The 20206-nt window shown below is 38.5% G+C and overlaps 1 protein-coding gene across 3 annotated transcripts in view; it reads right to left on the bottom strand.

Moving 5' to 3' along the window:
* Nucleotides 1-20206, bottom strand: part of GGNBP2 (gametogenetin binding protein 2) — a 34617-nt gene that overhangs the window by 5128 nt on the left and 9283 nt on the right. For 2 of the 3 annotated variants that reach the window (XM_047080888.1, XM_047080891.1), the window contains exons 2-8: nt 19840-19920; nt 18344-18597; nt 15392-15490; nt 11283-11396; nt 3591-3800; nt 2361-2535; nt 204-398 (exon numbers count right to left, since the gene is read on the bottom strand). In XM_047080888.1, the coding sequence (XP_046936844.1) occupies nt 204-398; nt 2361-2535; nt 3591-3800; nt 11283-11396; nt 15392-15490; nt 18344-18597; nt 19840-19920 (1128 nt within the window). The remainder of the gene's footprint in view (nt 1-203; nt 399-2360; nt 2536-3590; nt 3801-11282; nt 11397-15391; nt 15491-18343; nt 18598-19839; nt 19921-20206) is intronic. The other variant, XM_047080889.1, reaches the window with a different exon arrangement.

Consider the following 20206-nt stretch of genomic DNA (forward strand, 5'->3'; position numbering starts at 1 on the left):
ACTAAGATCAGGTAAAAAGATAATCATTGAATATTATAAAACAAACACAAGACATTAAAATTTTTGGCTGTACCAATTATAGTAGGAAAAAAGCCAATATACAAGCTGCAGCTCCTCATATTCTGGAAAAGCATAGTAAAAATGCCAAAAATCTAGCAAAAAGCAATACTACATATTTATGAATCAAAATTAAGGAATACTACCTTCTCTTGGCTTACTTCCTTTTCATCTGCTGCTTGTAAAGGAGTAGGAATATCACATACACATTTATTTTTTCGTCTGTTCTTCCGTTTCTGGCGTTTCTTTTCTTGTTTGAGTTCTCTTACTCGTTCCTCCTCTGAAAACTCTTCACAAAGTTGTTCCAATCGGCTAATACCCTGTACTTTTTCCACAGTCATCTATTATAAAAACAAAGTTGAGAATGAATACTGGTCAAAACTACCTTTACTTTCCTTGGAAATTCTCAATTGCTAATTTTACATGATACCACACACACAAATAATTCATGTTGCAATTTACCAGAGCATTCCTACAAAGAATCTTAAATTTTAATGCTTTATTTATTTAATGTTTATTTATTTGAGAGAGCATGAGTGAGCACAAGCAGGGGAGGGGCAGAGAGAGAAGACAGAGAAAATCCCACGCAGTCTCTGTGCCATTTGCACAAAGCCCAACATGGGGCTTGATCCCATGACCCCACGAAATCATGACCTGAGACAAATCAAGAGTTGGATGCTTAACCGAATGAACCACCCAGGTGTCCCTAAATTTTAATACTTTATTTTTTTAAGTTTATTTATTTTGAGAAAGAGAGAGAGCATGAACAGTGGGAGGGCAGAGAGAGGGAGAGAGAGAGAATCCCAAGCAGGTTCTGCGCCATCAGCACGGAGCCCGATGCAGGGCTCGAACCCACAAACTGTGAGATCACGACCTGAGCAGAAATCAAGAGTCTGACGCTTAACTGATCGAGCCACCTAGATGCCCCTAAATTTAACACTTTAAATGATGACAACTTAAAATCTACAGGAAGTGAATATACCACCAATCCCTACAGAGAAGGCAGACTTATTAACACACACTCCTCTTCCAAACCAGCAATATTCTAGTTTCAAATTTCAATTCCAACACAGCAAACATTCATTTCTTAACACAACAGAAGACTATTTAACCTGATTAGATGATCTAGTTTCTGAAGTCACAAACATATAAAAAGAAAAGAAAAAAAAAAGCGTTCAGCAAGAACTAGTACAAATCTCCTCAGACTCCCCAGAACAATGTTTAAAGTTCACAGATGGGCTTCTGAAAAAAAAGGTTTATAGCTTTCATATAATTCACAAAAGGGATCTGTGACCCAGTTAAAGGGTTACAACCATGCCTCAGAATATAACAAAATGTTCACTAGCCAAAATTTTATGTGCTACAGAGAACTGGGGGGGGGGGGGGAGGGAGAAGGTCACAAGCACTAAACCCAAAACCAGCACTATAAAGAGGCTACTGGATATCAGCAGACAAACTGAGACTCACGAATTAAGTCTCAAATTTACTCTGGGTTGCTTTTACCTTTTCATTAGCTATACTTCATAGCAACATGCTGCTAAATAATCAACTTCAGTTTTCCACTCTGAGAAAGTCTAAATATCAAAGCTGGCAGAATAACAGGATTAAAATCAAAGAAAATCCACAAAATTTTTTTTTATGTTTTTTTTTTTTTTTTAGAAAGTTTTCTTTTTTTTTTTTAATTTTTTTTTTTTCAACGTTTATTCATTTTTTTTGGGACAGAGAGAGACAGAGCATGAACGGGGGAGGGGCAGAGAGAGAGGGAGACACAGAATCGGAAACAGGCTCCAGGCTCCGAGCCGTCAGCCCAGAGCCCGACGCGGGGCACGAACCCACGGACCGCGAGATCGTGACCTGGCTGAAGTCGGACGCCTAACCGACTGCGCCACCCAGGCGCCCCATTTTTTTTTTTTTATGTTTTTTAACGTTTATTCATTTTTGAGAGAGAGAAGCACAGCATAAGCAGGGGAGGGGCAGAGAGAGAGGGAGGGAGACACAGAATCCGAAGCAGGCTCCAGACTCTGAGCTGTCAGCATAGGGCCCGACGCAGGGCTCAAACTCATGGACCGCGAGATGATGACCTGAGCCAAAGTCGGAATCTTAACTGACTGAGCCACCCAGGGACCCCCAAAATCCACAAACTTAAATTCTAATTCCCTTCCCCTAAATCCACCCCCAAATCCATGCCAGTATCAGTGAATCACAGCCCTCTGAGACAAAATCAGACTGCTAGCTTATATTAACATTCAGTCCAATAACCTAACCAAGCAATCTCAGACAATGAAGCAGGTCACTATTCTTACCTCAAAACTCTTGCGCAAAGCATCAACACCAAGATAGAAAAGCATCTGCCATGTTTGCTCTTCTGCTCGTAGTTTTTGCCAGATTCGATGCAGTCTTTCATAAAGATGAATTCCCAAGCAGGTCAGAACTTCTTCTTGAGCTATATCTATTGTCTTAGCATGCCTTTCTCTTCGTCTGTAAAGAATAAATCACACATAATTCCTAGTACCCTTTGCTGAAAGAGTAAAAGACAGATAAGAGGGTTCAGGGTTTAAACACAATTTGCATACCTGAAGAAGCCAGTTATACATTCAAATTAAATGTACATAAAAACACACAAGCATACATGTACATAACCAATGAGAAATACACATGCAGGCAGAACTCAGTCCTAATATTGCTAAAAATAAGATAATTCAGGAACTGGGGCTCTAAAGAGATGGTTTTTGGGCACAAGAAGTCTAATATAACGTGTCCAGCTCATAGGAGGCATGATAGCTCCTTCACCTTCCAATTATTAACAAATGCCTATTTGGGTTTTGTAGGTTTCTTTTTTTTGAGGAGTAATGGATAAAGGCAGTGCGAAAGTGATTCAATCATGGACAAAAGCCCTCTAGGCTAGTTTTCAGTAGTAAGGTTCACAGAACTTCACTGGTAAGTCTTTGTGTTCTATGTGCCTAGCACAAAATAGGCACTCAAATGAGAGCTGATACACAAAACACAAAACAAAATGGGTTCATTTTATTCTATGAATCTTTTCTGATTTTATTTTCACAAAAAAGCCAGAGATAAAATTTTAGGTTCCTATATAATTCAGTGATAATATACACAATTCATTAATTACATTCAGTAAAATATTTAACACTTTGCTGCAAAGACCTCTTCCTATGCAAAAACCATCATAATGAACAAAATTTAGATATGGAAATGCATGGATGGAGGGGGAAAAAAATCCCTCGAATCATTTTCAAGTGAAAATGATAATCTATAATAATGAAAGCCAAAAAAAAAAAAAAAAAAGCCTGTCTACTTCAAGCAACAAGGAGCAGAGGACTGAAATGAACACCACAGAACACTTTCTATTTTTATTCAGTCAATTGAGAAATGCATATTTTAAAGAAAGCAAACTCTTTACAAGCACACCTGAATTTATACATATATATGTACTAATGCAAAAGGTGATGGAAATAAAACTTTCAGTAATAAAATGAAGCAAAGCGCTAGATAGCCCATTCTAGCAAATTACATACTCATACCCTCCTGCGAACTCTGGCTCAGCACGACCCAAAAGATGTGCAATGAAGTCTGTTTCACAGCAAACATGTATGTGCCGTTCATGTGGACAGCACCGCAAACCTTCATAAAGTGCAGCACAGTAGCCCTTCTCTTTGCTGCAATCAAGTTCACCAATAAGGATATTGTATGCTCGGAGAACTTTATTTTTGCAATCAGTGCAAAACCTGTTGAAAAGAAATACTTCAAAATTAAGAAAAGGCTGCATAATTATTCCGTAAAGCATGTAACAGTGTACTAGACAATAACACTCCCTCCCATATGGCGCATTAAAAAAAATCCTCCAAACACACATTTAAAACATACACGTGTAAGATATATACAATTTTAGGGATTACAAGAGTACAGCTAGATTTCCATTTGCAAATGATTTTTATTTTTTTAAATGTCTATTTTGAAGGGGGGGAGGGAGGAAAAGACAGACATGAGCAGGGGAGGGGCAGAGAGAGGGGGGAAAAAGAATCCCAAACAGGCTTCAAACTGTCAGCACAGAGTCCAATGTGGGGCTCAATCTCACATCACAAACCTCAAGATCAAGACCTGAGCCAAAATCAAGAGTCAGATGCTTAACCGACTGAGTCACCCAGGCACCCTTGCAAATGATTTTTTTAAATACTTATTTATTTTTGAGAGGGAGAAAGAGAGAGAGAGAGAGAGAAGGAGGGAGGGAGGGGCAGAGAGGGAGAGAGAATCTCGAGCATGCTCCACACTGTCAGTGCAGAGCCCAACATGGGGCTTTAACTCACAAACCCTTAGATCATGAGCTGAGCTGAAATAAAGAGTCTGATGCTTAACCGACTGAGCCACCCAGGCACCCGTTTGCAAATGATTTTTTAAAGTTTTTTTTAATGTTTATTTATTTTAGAGAGAGATACAGCGCAAGCAGGGGAGGGACAGAGAGAGAGGGAGACACAGAATGGAAGCAGGCTCCAGGCTCTGAGCTGTCAAACCCACAGATTGTAAGATCATGACCTGAGCTGAAGTCAGGTGCTCAACTGACTGAGCCACCCAGGTGCCCTGCAAATGATTTTTAAACAAGAGAGACACACGGACCTAAAAGAATGAGGCAGATATACACTGTTCATAACATACATTTCCAGAAAATAGTTGCCAAGGACTAGCATATCACTTCCTCAAGAGCAATTCATACAGGTCAGAAATAAAACAAGAAGCTACAAACCAATGACTCAAAGAATCACTCTCCCTTCAGCCTCTGAAAATAGTTGCTATCTTCAGTCAGTAAAACTTGATTTGAAATTCTGCTACAACATTTTAACACCTCACTAGCTAATAAGCATTGGGAAGAGGGTGGGGGCAAAAAGAATAGGAAAGTGGCACATGGAGTTTTAGTTACTAATAATTTCCAAAAGGTCAAATTCCTTCTTTTTTTTTTAATTTTTTAATGTTTATTTATTTTTGAGAGAGACAGAGTGTGAGCAGGGGAGGGGCAGAGACAGAGGGAGACACAGAATTGAAGCGGGGTCCAGGCTCTGAGCTGTCAGTACAGAGCCCAATGCGGGGCTCAAACTCACAAACTGCGAGATCAAGACCTTAGCCAAAGTCAGACACTTAACTGACTGAGCCACCCAGGCACCCCATTTCCTTCTTTTTTTTAAAAACTTATTTATTCTGATAGAGACAGAAAGAGCACGAGAAGGAGAGGGGCAGAGAGAGAGAGAGGATACAAAGCAAGCTGCATGCTGTCAGCACAGAGCTGACCTGAGTCAAAATCAAGAGTCAGACACTCAACAGACTAAGCCACCCATATTTCTGAAGAAAAAAGTATGTTCTTAATACACAATCATAATATTGACAACATATACATAAAAATGTGGTTTAGGGGCACGCACCTAAGTGGCTCAGTTGGTTGAGTGTCTGACTCCTGATATTGGCACAAGTCGTGATCCTGTGCATTTGAGATTGAACTCTATGTTGAACATGGAGCCTGCTTGGGATTCCCCCACCCCAATAAACAAATAAACAAACATTTATTTAAAATGTGGTCTAAGGGGCGCCTGGGTGGCTCAGTCGGTTAAGCGGCCGACTTCAGCTCAGGTCACGATCTCACGGTCTGTGAGTTCGAGCCCCGTGTCAGGCTCTGGGCTGATGGCTCAGAGCCTGGAGCCTGCTTCCGATTCTGTGTGTCCCTCTCTCTCTGCCCCTCCCCCGTTCATGCTCTGTCTCTCTCTGTCTCAAAAATAAATAAAACGTTAAAAAAATAAAATAAAATAAATAAAATAAAATAAAATAAAATGTGGTCCAAACTTAAGTGTTTATAATGTGGCAAAAGTGTAGAAGAGAAAAAAAAAAGGTGTACAAGAGAGTGTGAATGTAGAAGATGATGACATATTTCTGGTTTATCTTTGATTTCCTGAATAAGAAAGAACTTGGTCCGGTTAAAAAAAAAAAAAAAAAAAAAAAGCCAGGCTCATAATATTAAATAGTTGCCTCTCTGGGAAGATCAGCTGTAGTGGAATGAAGAAATTTTGATCTCTTTAATTTAAATTCATCTCCCTAGGTGACTTCTATTCCCATGGCTTCAGCCAACATGTGTGCCTCTCACCTCTACAGCTCTTGTTCAAGTCTCTGCCCTTGCCTCAGGGCCAAACTCATACTGAAAAAGGGGGGACGTCACAGATATGTAATAGGCAACAAGTTAAACTCCCTGTCCGATACTAAGGGCGACACTGTTCCCTTCTAAACTTGTTGAGAACACCACCATTCAGTCACCCAGGAAGAAAACCTTAGTTAACTACCAACTTCTCCTCAGGTCCTCTTTTAGGGGTGGAGCCAAAATGGCATCAAGTATTATTATTATTTTTAGTATTTTTAAAAATGTTTATTTATTTTGAGAGAGATTGCAGGTAGGGGAGGGGCAGAGAGAGGGAGAGAAAGGGAATCCCAAGAGCAGAGCCTGACCTGGGGCTCAAACTCACAAACCATGAGATCATGACCCAAGCGGAAGTCAAGAGTGGCACTTAACTGAGCCACCCAGGCACACCAGTATTATTTCTTACATCTCTCATCAGCCCCTTCTTTCTGATCCCCCCTGCCCTGTTTTAAACTGCCTAGATAATTTTTTAAAAAGCTTCCTGACTTCCCTGCTTGCATTTTTTCTAGCTCCAATGCATCTCTCGTAACAAAATTTTTAAAACAAATCTGATTATCTCACTCTCAGCTTCAAGACCCCTCCCGTCTATAAATAAAGTTCCAACTCCTTATTAAGCCCTTCAGTGACTTCCTCTCTTACCCCACCTATTTCCAGACTTATTTCCCAAGACTCCCATCTCCCTCATGCTTCTCCCAGTCTACCCTGCCTTTCTGTACATACTGTACAGACAATGGACTACTTTTGAACATAGCTTATGTGTTTAGTCTTTTTTTCTTCTGCTTCCTCCCCACTCCTCTCCACATCCTTCTCCATTTGCCTAAATCATGTCCATCCTTAAAGAAGCCCTCTGTAATTCCCATAACTAGAATTAGCCTTCCTCTGTGTTTCCATATTTGTGATTTATTCTTCTTACTGTATTTACCCTCACACTGCCATGCAGTTGTTTGATACACACATCTTTCTAAGTATGCTTCTTGAAATGAATAGATGTTAAAACAGAAGCTCTAAGTCCACTTATTTTTTTTTTTCAACGTTTATTTATTTTGGGGACAGAGAGAGACAGAGCATGAACGGGCGAGGGGCAGAGAGAGAGGGAGACACAGAATCGGAAACAGGCTCCAGGCTCTGAGCCATCAGCCCAGAGCCCGACGTGGGGCTCGAACTCACGGACCGCGAGATCGTGACCTGGCTGAAGTCGGACGCTTAACCGATTGCGCCACCCAGGCGCCCCTCTAAGTCCACTTAGTAAACACAGGCAATAATGTTGACAAGTCAAATCGCACTTTCATTAATGCTCCAAAAACACTGAAATATACAAAAATTAACACAAAATACACTATAACCTAAATACTAAGATCTGAAATTACAAAACTCCTAGAAGAAAACACAGGAAGAAAAAAAAATTTTTTTTTAATTTTTTTAAATGTTTATTTTTGAGAGAGAGAGTGTGAGCAGGGGAGGTGCAGAGAGAAGAGACACAGAATCCGAAGCAGGCTCCAGGCTTTGAGCTGTCAGTACAGAGCCCGACGTGGGGCTTGAACTCATGGACTGTGAGATCATGACCTGAGCTGAAGCCAGATGCTCAACCGATTGAGCCACCCAGGCGCCCTGGAAAAAATTTTTTTTTAATGTTCATTTATTTTGAGAGAGAGAGAGAGAGAGAGAGAATGTGTGAGAGCGAGAGAGCGAGCAAGAGAGAGCATGTGCGAGTGGGGGAGGAGGAGAGAGGGAGAGAATCCAAGCAGGCTCTGTCCACACTGTCAGCGCAGAGTTGGACATGAAGCTTGTTTCACGAACTGTGAGATCATGAACTGAGCCAAAATCAAGAGTCGGGCACTTAACGGACTAAACCACACAGATGCCCCACCCCCAAATTTCATATTGAATAGGTGATGATTTTTTGGAGATGACATCAAAAGCACAGCAAACAGACAAATGAGACTATATCCAACTTAAAAGCTTCTGTGTAGCAAAGGAAACAAGAGAGTCAAAGACAACCACAGAGAAAGTATTTGCAAACAGGGCGCCTGGGTGGCTCAGTCGGTTAAATGTCTGACTTCGCTCAGGTCATGATCTCACGGTTTGTGAGTTCGAGCTCATGTCAGGCTCTGTGCTGACAGCTCAGAGCCTGGAGCCTGCTTCAGATTCTTTGTCTCCCTCTCTCTGCCCCTCCCCCGCTCATGCTCTGTCTCTCTCTGTCTCAAAAATAAACACTAAAAGAAATTTTTTTAGAAAATATTTCCAAACCACATACTGGATAAGGGGTGAATATCTAGAATGTATAAGGAACTCCTACAACTCAATAATAACAACAAAAAAATTAAATACTGGGCAAAAGACATGAATAGACATTTCTCCTGATATACAAATGGCTAACAAGCACATGAAAAGTTGTTCAACATCACTAATCATTAGGGAAATGCAAATCACAACCACACAATACTACCTTACACCCATTAGTATGGCCACTCCAAAAAATAAGAAACATGTGTTAGCAAAGATGTGGAGACACTGGAACCCTTGCACACTACACTGCTGCTGAAATTGTAAAATAGTGCTGTCAATAATAGCAAACAGTACAGCATTTCCTCAAAAAATTAAAAACAGAAGTATCATATGACCTGGTAATCCCATTTTTGAGTATATATCCAAAAGAACTGAAAACAAGATCTCAAAGAGATATTTCTACACTCATGTTCATTGTATCATTATTAGAAATAGCTAAGATACAGGGGCAACAACCTAAATGCCACTTAATGTTCACTTAAAAACTGTTTAAGAAGTCAATTTGTGGTTTTGTTTTTTTTTTTAACCACAATTAAAAAGTCTTCCCCTTGAGGGAGAGAATAGACTTAAATGCAGAAATAACAAACACTTCCATGTTTTCAGGTTATAAAAGATTTTCAGGTAAATGAATGGTTTTTCAGGTAAATAAATGATTAAATGTCATTCAGCAGCAATAATAAAACTTGAAATATTTCTCCCATATTTTACTGCTTTAAATTCTCATAGTTGATTAATGTATGTATGCATATAACCATAGTTAATACAAGCAAAGAGCAATTTAAAAATACTATATGGTAGCTGTAAGAATGAAAGTGACTTTTCCCGTTTTCAAAAGTAACCTTGCACATAAATGTAAAAAACATTTTAAGGCAGAGGTTTCACAGTTTCTTAACACCTCATTTCTTAAAAAAATTTTTTTTTCAACGTTTATTTATTTTTGGGACAGAGAGAGACAGAGCATGAACGGGCGAGGGGCAGAGAGAGAGGGAGACACAGAATCGGAAACAGGCTCCAGGCTCTGAGCCATCAGCCCAGAGCCCGACACGGGGCTCGAACTCACAGACCGCGAGATCGTGACCTGGCTGAAGTCGGACGCTTAACCGACTGCGCCACCCAGGCGCCCCTTAACACCTCATTTCTAATAACATGCTACCCTAATACCTAAATGGCTAGTGTTATCAAATCTTATCAAATCTTCTGCGTTACCAAATCTTCTGAGCACGTTATAGTGTTCAGAAAAGTCCACTAAATAGAACTGCCAAAAAAAGTACATTATTTAGACATTTAGAAATCATTCTCAACTGATTCTACACATCTCAAAAACTCAAACTGTACCTAAAACAAGAACTAGATACAGAGGAATAAGAACTTGCAAATCTTGCATGCAAACATTCACTAATGTGCTTACACTATGTACCAGATACTGTTCTAAGTAAGCCTGACTATGTATCATCTGTCCCCATGACAAATTTAATCCTACAATTAATTACTATCATTATTTTTGTCTTAAGAAAAAAACTGAGGTACAGAAAAGTCAAGTAACTTGTACAAAGTTATAATCAGTATAACCCAGGATTCAAAGCAATCTCTCTTAATTGTACTTTTCCCCACCCTTCAGATATTTATAAAACAGACTCCACCTTCTTCTAGACAAAACACTGCCATCCAGATACAGGAAACATATACAACCATTACAGGAAACTCCAAAAGATTAGTTCTAATAACTAGTAATATACTACCCCAAAAAGCTATCTTTTGGATGGACCAATTAATATTTAATGATCAATTCATATTGAAAGAAAGACTCTAATATGGACCTATATATTTAAGTATGTTTTGTGTCTCTATAATCCCTCTCCTACAAAACTCCAAATATTTGACATATTCTCTACTCTCTTGGGTATAATCAAGCAAAAAGGCAAATTCACAAGAAATATTGTAAGTGAAAAAACACCTTAGTATGTAGGTTAAGTCATTACCTCATTGCCATATAAACACCAGTCTTGATAAATGCCAGTTTTTTATCATTTACATTTAATTATATGTGTATATATATGTATCTCAGGTCAAAAAACACACAACCATACACCATACATGTGACAAATTTATCTAAAAAGAGTACAACTCCCCCCAAGAACACCATCTCTAGATGGTTCCCTTACCAGTTTCCTTTCCTACTGCACTCTCCCTCCCTACGAATTTCCAAATGTTAATGACACTTAGAAAATTCCTTTGTAAAGTAGTATTCTAAAAAGAAAAATCTGAAGTTACTTTTTTAGTACATGAAGCACACAAATTCCAGCTCTACTTTTAGGTCTTGACAAATAATTATAGAAGAAATAATTCAAAATATTACTAAATGAAAGCTGCTAAATTAAACTTTGATTTTTAAAATGACAACATGAAATGCTTCTATCATAAAAACAAGGAATACTAGAGTTTCCAAAGTGATTAAGTACACTTTACTCAATTAGGCACACTTTACTGGCTTGGAACTAACAGGCCAATAAAATTTAAAAGTAAAAATTACAGAAAGAGGAGATGCTGGTTCAACATAAGAAGGGTAACATAACACTAAGAGGCATCCCACAAAGGAACTGCTTACCCTAACATTAAGCTCTGCTTAGTACCACGTATTAATGGGAAGACTGAAGTGATATTATATGAAGAGGCGACAGGTCAATTTGGATGACCAAGAGGGCATTAAAGCACCTTCCAACTATACTGTGATGACCTAAAGGTCAAGACTTACCTGTGTTTTCGCAGGTACGTTTCTAGTGTTTCTAAGAGACAACTAGAGTCAATTAAAACTACTTCATCCCTGCATTCTTGGGACATTAGTTCCCAGACGTCCATCCAACAACCTCTGCAGAAAGAAACAAGTATTAGTGAAAAGGAGGAATATATAAGGGTAAAACATTAAAAAAAAAGGCAGAGTAAAGGATTGCTTGATTTTACCTGGCTGTTCCCTGGAAAGGTCCATAATGGAAAATGATCCTACACTTGCTGTCCTTCCTGTGGTCTTCACTACTTCTCTTATCTGTACTTAACTTCTCTGAACTGACACTGCTACTGCTCCCTTCACTGTAGTACAGTATAGTACAAAGCTTAGTGACACTGAGATAATCTGAAGGAATAATTTCTATAGTCTAAATTAAAATCAAGAACTCTTTAATACTTATATTATTAGATTAAGTTTGCAAATTTGTATATAATTATATATTAATTTTAACCAAATTAAAATGTTATTTAAACATATGCTCATATCTTTATATATAAATTTTTGCTCAACTATTAAATTTATCTGACACAACTTAACATTTACATTTATCAAGATACATCTCATTACGATACTAAGCATTTTATGAGCAAATCTACTTGGAATGCTTTAAAGTCAACAGGGCTAAGAAAATATTACATTTTCACCTATAAAATGGATCAATCTTCCAAAAATTATAAATTCTAACAAGTTTTGATCTACTTAATGTGATTTTATAGCTAACCCATGGCAACAAAACTCTTATCTACCTTCATATTTATAAGTAGCTGGGGGTAAAAAAATCACAGATTAATCTAATTACAGTAAACAAATTTTTACATATACTAAAATAAAGATAGCACACGAAGATGACCACTTTATACAACTTGTATCAGTAAATACTATACAAATAATTTAAAAATTACTAAAAATTTCCCAGACTCTCCTTCCCCCACAGGTTTCAGTATAGCGCTGGTCATGCATTTTGCTTTGTTACAGATGCACAGTCCAGGAGAAATGTGTGTCTATATTCTATTCAATGACAGTCTTCTTGGTATTTCATGATTCTGAACAACTGGCTCCTGCCTGTTCTGCAGGTCTCACTACAGTCCTAGGAATTCATTACCTTGGATGCCTGAGATGGAAAAACCTCTGAATCTTTACTTAACCTACTCTATATAGCTAAATAGGTATTTCTCAACTCCCTGCCCACCATCTAAGGTCGTATGTACAATGCAGCTCCCTATTCCCTGTCACAAGGGCTCCGGCAAGGTTCAGCAATGTAACTTGAAACAAAAACCTCAACCACTGCTCTGCCTTCCATGTTCCATCCTTCCACTCTTGACTTCCATATTTCCTTTTTCTAATTGTGCTTGAGTGACCCATAATCTCCTAAAACTGATTAACCCTCAAACTCAAGTTCTCACAGTTGAGAAAAAGGCTCATGAAATCAGAGGCTGGGGAATGACTATTATATTAGAACATGAAAGCATTAATCTAAAAAATACTTTTTAAAAATGCCACAGCTCAAATCAAAATTTTATCCACAGTCTCTCTCAGCTTAATGTCTTTATATCACTTCTTCCTTTCAAGATCAAGCTTTCTGAGAAAGAAATCTTTGCACTCCTACACTTTCCACTCACAGATTAATCCATTACACCTTAGACTGCATTCACTGTTCTGCCCATTCTGATCTGGATTGTTTTCATTCAACTGCAGATCTGCTCAAGATCACCAATTATTACAGTGTTGCTATATCCAATGGACACTTCTGGGTCCTTGATGACTCAGCAGCACTCAATACAACTGACCAGAGTCCCCCTGAAACACTCTTTTCCTCTGGCTTCCTCCTACCTCTCTGGCTACTCTTTCTCAAGTTTCTTTACTGGTTTCTTTTCTACCAATAAACTAAATTCCTCAGCATTTTTCTCTCTTACTCTACTCTCTCTATAGGTAGATTTTATAAATACCGCTAAGATAATCTTCAGTCATCAGCTACAGGCCTACAAGTGTAGCCTAAACTTTTCCTTTGGATCTCAAACTTACTCCCAGCCAGACAATAACTTGGGGTTACTTGCATGGATACAAGAACATTCTCCGGAAGGCTGAGCTGGATTGTTGCCACTGATTAGGTTATAACCTAATCAACTGTTAACACTTCCCTGGAGAAAGTCTAACAGAAAGAGGGGGGGTGGGTAACAATGCAAACATGTAAAATGGAGTCACGGTAGCATACAATGGCGGAACCATCCAAAGTGGAGGAGAGGGAGTCTTGGCTAAGTACATTGTACTCCCTGGCCTGCTATCCATACTTCTGGGAATAACTGAAGCTACCTTAGGAGACACTGCTCAAGATCAACTCATACTGATTCCATAACCACCTTCTAAAACATTTGGCTTCTGATGTAGCAGGGTGATAGCTCAAGGAGAATGTGAGGAAGTTTGTGGAGGTTTGGTTTTTGTTTTAAACCAAACGACAGGAAAACATAGTTGTATGCCAATTTAACAAAAGTAGGTAACTTAATAATAAACTTAATGATAAAGCAAAGTCATTGAGAACAAGAGGAGATGGAATCCAGAGCAAAAGAAGAACTGATCTTTGAAGGAAGGTGGCAATGAGCAGATATGTAAGATATTGAGATGTCTATTGATCTTTGGTTCCTCAATGAAGAATATTCATTACAAAAAAACCCAGAAGACAGTCTTTTTATAATACAATACAACTCTGTGGCTTTGGCTAACAAGACATTCAGGTAAAGGTTACTGTCTCATGAGAAAATTAGACTGAATTTTACTTTCAAAAAGTCAGGAAATCTCTATGAAGATATTGGTAAACAAGGTACATAAAATAACAATTTTCTTTAGATAACCACTTTAGGTTGTACAGAGCTTTCCTGAGTTCAGAGAACTCTCACAGAGATACCATGCACTTGGTGATTCTTGTCAGGATCCTGATTCTAACAAATCCACGTAAGAAGACATTTTTAGAGACAGCTGGGAAAATCTAAACTGGGTATTAGATTATTATAGTTAATTTTGTTAAGTGTTATAATGGCACTGTCATTACCAAAAAAATGTCCACGTGTTTAGAGATGGATGTAGAAATATGTAGGAGTAAAATAGCATGATGCCTGGGACTTACTTTAAAATACTTCTGCAAAGAAAAAGATGGATAAATAAAACAAATGTGACAAATCTTGATAACACTACTGAATCTGGGTGAAGATATCTGGGAAGTGGGGGCAGCGGTTCTTAAATAGTCTCTCTACTTTCCTATATGTTTGGCAGTTTTCATAATAAAATTTTTAAAAAATTTGTTTCTGAGTATAGGGGAAAAAAATTCTTAATAGATTATTAACATACCACTACCTGGTCTTTCAGGTCTTTTTATCAGGAAGAAAAATATCTACACAACAGTGATATCAACAATACCAACAAGATATTAAAAAACTAATTTTTTTTTAAGTAATTCAGAAATATAGTTTTCATACCATCCCATTCACTTCAAAACAAAAGTTCCTTCTTAGAAACCTCCTTCAAATTTCATGGCTTTCACTACTCTCAACCTCAAGCAATTTTGTAAGCAGTAAATGTGACAACGTGCTGGGAGATGGGGGCAAAAGCAGCCCTGGGCATTGTAGAAAAGAAGAAAACTGCAAATTGCATAAATACATATGATTACAACTAATCCAAGGCTTTTTTTTAATCCTTGATAAATTATTAGGGAGACCTAGAGATAAGAAAGACAAGAAAAATAATTTACACATTATGACTATCATATAGATCAAAAAATGATATATCACTACTTTGAAAAAAGTATTAACTAAATAAATTTCCATAAAGATCTCCAACCTCCTTCCTCTGTAATATATTTAACAGAAGGAAAAAAAAAACTTCAAAAGAAAAAAATCAGACCTATATTGAGACCCTACCCTACACAGTCTCAATGCAAAAAGGCTGTATAGAATTAGAAGACAGATTTATTTTAACCTATGTTATAGTGTAACTAATAAACTAGTTGAATATTTTTTCTTTCTACTAAATGCGATCAACATTTACAATCTTAACAATCACAAAGTGTCTTAATAGTTGATTCTACTTACCCCAAAGGTTTTGGTTTGTGTGTATCTAAGGAGTGCAACTGACATCTCTTGTTCTTTTTACTTTTTGGAATAGCATCTATCATGTCGTTTAGTTTGGACCTAATCAAAAATAAATCATTAAAAGTCTGATTAACATTCATTTGTCTTTAGAATTTTCAAAATCTCTACTTACTACCTTTAAAAAAATTTTTTTTAACGTTTACTTATTTTTGAGAGACGCAGAGAGACAGGGCATGAGCGGGGGAGAAGCAGAGAGAGAGTGAGACATAGAATCTTAAGCAGGCTCCAGGCTCTGAGCTGTCAGCACAGAGCCTGATGTGGGGCTCGAACTCATGGACTGCGAGATCATGACCTGAGCTGAAGTCGGATGCTTAACCGACTGAGCCACCCAGGCACCCCTTCTACTTACTACCTTTTAGTGAGAAGTATATTTGAAGTATTGTAGACATATCCCTTACCTTGAAAATTTCTCATCAAACAAATGCTAACCCAGAAGAGTCTGTATACTTGTCCTCTCCATTCCATTCCCAGGCTGTCAGTATGTTGGAAGAGACCTGTCCTATTCAATGTACTCACTCCCCTAGACTGTATCTGTCTCATTCACCCCTGCATCTGCACTGTATCCAGCAGTGTGCCTAACACTCAAATATTTTATGACTGATTGCTATTTCTCAACCATCTTCCCCTGTGCAAACATTATCTAAATAAGCACTATCCTTGATAAGAAAAAAACTATCAATAGGGGGCGCCTGGGTGGCTCAGTGGGTTGGGCATCCGACTTCAGCTCAGGTCATGACCTCACAGTTCAAGAGTTGGAGCCCCAAATCGGGCTCTGTGCCGACAGCTCAGAACCTGGAGCCTACTTCGGAATCTGTGTCTTCCTCTTCCTCTGCTCCTCTCCTGCTCATACTCTTGTCTCTCTCTCTCTCAAAAATGAATAAAAAATTTAAAAAATTCTAAAAAAAAAAAAAGAAAAGCCATCAACAAAAATTTTGTGCAAATATAGAAATGCGTACAGCTAATATCCACACCCTGCATGCAACCAATCAGCAAAGCCTGTCAACTCTAACTTTTGAATATATCCAGAATCAAATCACTTATCACCTCCACCATTACCACTCTGGTCCAACTCGTCTCTCTCACCCAGCCAACTGCAACAGCTGGCCTCCCAAATGGTCTCCTTGCTTCCACCTTTTGCCTTTACATTCTAGGCTTAGTAGCTGGAGTGATGTTTTCAAAACAAAAATCACAGTATGTTACTTCTCTGTTCAAAAACGCTTCTCTGTTCCAACGCTTTTCTGAGGCAGAGTAAAATGCCAAAGTCTCTACCACCACCTCTAAACAGAGTTTGGTCTTCAGACCTCTTCTCTTTTCCTATTTATACTCACACTTTGGTGACCATCTGATCTTCTGGGTTTAAATTATGTACGTATGCATACATATAGCTCAAATACTGTATGTATAGTTTAAATATGATATACATACGCTGATGACACCGTTTTTATCTCTAGAGCAGACCTCTCTAAACTCTACCTGGATGTCCAATTGGTATCTCAAACTTAACATGTCCAAAAGTGAGCTCTGCAAAATTGCTCCTCCTAGTCTTACCCTTCTCAGTAATGGAAACCATTTGTCCTGTTCTTTATTCTTGATCCTGAGATCAAGACCTGAGGCTGAGATCAAGGGTTGGATGCTTAACCCATGAAGCCACCGATGCACCCCAGTCCTATTCTTTAGATCCCAAATCTGAGAATCATCCTTGATGCCTTCCTCCATATCCACTCTATCCAAAAAATCCTACTGGCTCATTCCTCAAAATATATCCAGGATCCAACCATTTCTTATTACCTCTGTGACCACCATACTGGTCATCATTATCTCTTGCATGGACTATTAAACAGCTTTTATTTCTCTGCCCTTCAACCACCCTTCCACTTATTCTTGACACAGAGATCAAAGTAAACCAAAATTCAAGTCAGACCATATTACTCCTCTACTCAAAACACTCCCAAATTTTCCAGTCTTACTTAGAGTAAAAAACAATAAAAGGGGCACCTGGGTGGCTCAGTTGGTTAACTGTCCCACTCTTGGTTTCGGCTCAGATCATGAACTCATGGTCCATGGGATCAAGCCCCAAGATAGGCTCTGTGCTGGCAACACAGAACCTGCTTAGGATTCTCTCTCCTCTCTCTCTTCCCCTCCCCCACCCCACCTCTCCCTCTCAAACATTAAAAAAGCAACAACAACAAAAACTCAGGATGGCACTACATAAGTAGGCTTTTTATTATTCCTCTGATCTCACCCTTTTATGTTTATTTTTGAGAGAGAACACGTGTGCACATGTGCGAGCGGAGGAGGGGCACAGAGAGAGGGAGACAGAGAATCTGAAGCCGGCTCTGTGCTGACAGCAGGCAGCCAATGCAGAGCTCGAACTCACAAATGGTGAGATCACGGCCTGAGCCAAAGTTGGACGCTTAACCAACTGAGCCACCCAGGTGACCCCGGTCTCGTCTTTTATTACTGTTCCCTTCATTCATCTGGCTCCAGCCACAATGGCTTCCTTACTGTTCTTCAAACAGGCCAGGAAAACTTCAACCTCTGAACCCTTACAATTGCTGGCTCCTTCTCTTCCTTCCCCTGGATATCTACATGGTTTACTTACTCATTTCATTCAAGTCTACATTCAATGTCATTTTATTAGAGAGGTCTTCCCTGATCATCCTCCGTATTAAATCCATCCAACCACTCATCTCCTCTACTTGTAACTTACCTGACAGATTGCTTACTGCCTGCCTTTCTTCATAAGAGAACAAAAACCATATAGTCATTGGCACACAAAAGATACTCAATAAATTGTTCAAGTTGAGCTCAAAGCTTTGCCCCTACCAAATTTAGTAAAAAAGCTACCAGTGTTACCAACAAAGTCATCTTCCCCACATTGATTATACTTACCCATGTACATAAAATAAGGTATAAAGCTTCTTTGCATCAGTCATGCAGCTTCGAGTTACAGACAGGACTCCCTTGGGGCCTACTGTCAGGGGTTCAAGGGCAGGATTTCCAGACTCTACAAGCTGAGAAAAGAGGCGCTCCACACTGCGACGACAACCAACACATGGGACAAGCTGAGAAAGTGCACTCAATACTTCCCGTGATGTCACCACCATGGCAATACTTAGATCTTGCTGCTTAAGCATACTATGTCGCTGAAAGAGAGAAAGAAAGAAAATTGAAGAACAGTCCTTGAGACATAAAATTTCTCTTGACTACTTCTGGTTCCTATTTTTGTGTAGTAAGTACAACCTGGAAAGGGCTTGTGATCTCTATCTGCAACGGAGTCAGAAAAATAAGTCGGCTTTCCCCATGGTGTACTGAATTTGCTCCACAAAGCTCCTGTTTTGGCAATTAAGGTATAAAAAACTCTGCTTAGCCTGTCAGGACTAAACAGTATGTGCCCCAGCATGGTGAAAAGCAGCCCTGGATCTGGAAATTTAGTGTTTGTTCACTGAGTATTAAGCTTAGTACACTCACTTGAAATAAAAATTTTAAAAGGCAGAAAATAAAGGAACAACACAGCTTTGCCATGTCTTCCTCTCAACTTTTAACAACACACTATGTTTAGCTACAGGAATCAGGTTAGGATGATGATCATGTACAGCAGCAATTCTCAACCTGGAGGTATGGGCAGGTGTTTTATGGATTAGTAGGAAAGAACAAGGCCTATTTTACCCATGTAGGAGCCTACAGTGAGTAACTAAAATGCTGGTGCAGCATATGAATGTTATCTGTTGGTTATCACAAGGTAGAAAAATGACTGAGAATCTCACCACAGCTGTAGAGAAACGGGCAAAACTCTAGTAAATAACTTTTACCTGGATGGAGTTAGTTATACTACAAATAATGCTTCCAGCTTTACCAAAAAAGGATGGGAAAGTAAGATACTCCTAAGAATTTTCTCAGTTACCATCAACCTTTCATTTTCCAAAGCAGAAAAAGAATTTTGAAGTAACAATTTACCTTCCATTATCTTGATTACATACAGGGTTTTATAAAATATCACAGTTTAAAAATTAAATAGAAATCAAAAAAATTAAATAAAAATCATAAAATTTGCAGCACAGGATTTTTTTCTTTTTTTTACTTGAACAAACAATCAATCACTACAGAAGAAAAACAACAAGTTCTCAATGAAAAGTTATATACTTTACCTTTCAAAAACAAGCAAAGATGGCTTGGTGAAACTAAAGCCTTAGGGACACAGAAAATGATAACATCACCAAATCTCTTTCACATAACAGCAACATAAATATATTCATTGTTGCACTAGTGAAAGAAAGCAATTTCAGTGCAATCTTAAGGCCTAGAGAGTCCTAGGTATTAATACTTAAAGCTAAAATTTTAAATGACTCTTCAAAACACACACATACACCATTTAAAACATTAATTACCTGAATAAACTGCTTTAGTTGTGCACCATTATTTTGATGCCCATCGAGATTTAGTACGTTGTCAGGAAATTCCATCACCATCTTAATATGCAAAAGAATGAAAATCAATTATTTTATCTTCTTTGAACACATGCTACAAACTATTTTATAAACTCCTAGGACAGAAATATATCCCTAAAGCAGGATTTGCATATCCCGGTCGGGCCCCCTGTCAAAAAAAAGTTAGAAACAAAACAAAAAAAAACTCAAGTTATCCACATTTCTAAAGCCAGAAATGGTATAGTAATTAGAAGCAAGGACACCAAAGTCAGGCAAACAAGAGTTCAACTCCCAGCTCTACCACTTACAATCTAGGTTGTAACTCTGG

This window comes from Lynx rufus, unplaced genomic scaffold (genome assembly GCF_022079265.1).
Source record: "Lynx rufus isolate CCGP_SWC_20201006 ecotype Redwood Valley unplaced genomic scaffold, mLynRuf1.p SCAF_18, whole genome shotgun sequence".
Classification (NCBI taxonomy): domain Eukaryota; kingdom Metazoa; phylum Chordata; class Mammalia; order Carnivora; family Felidae; genus Lynx; species Lynx rufus.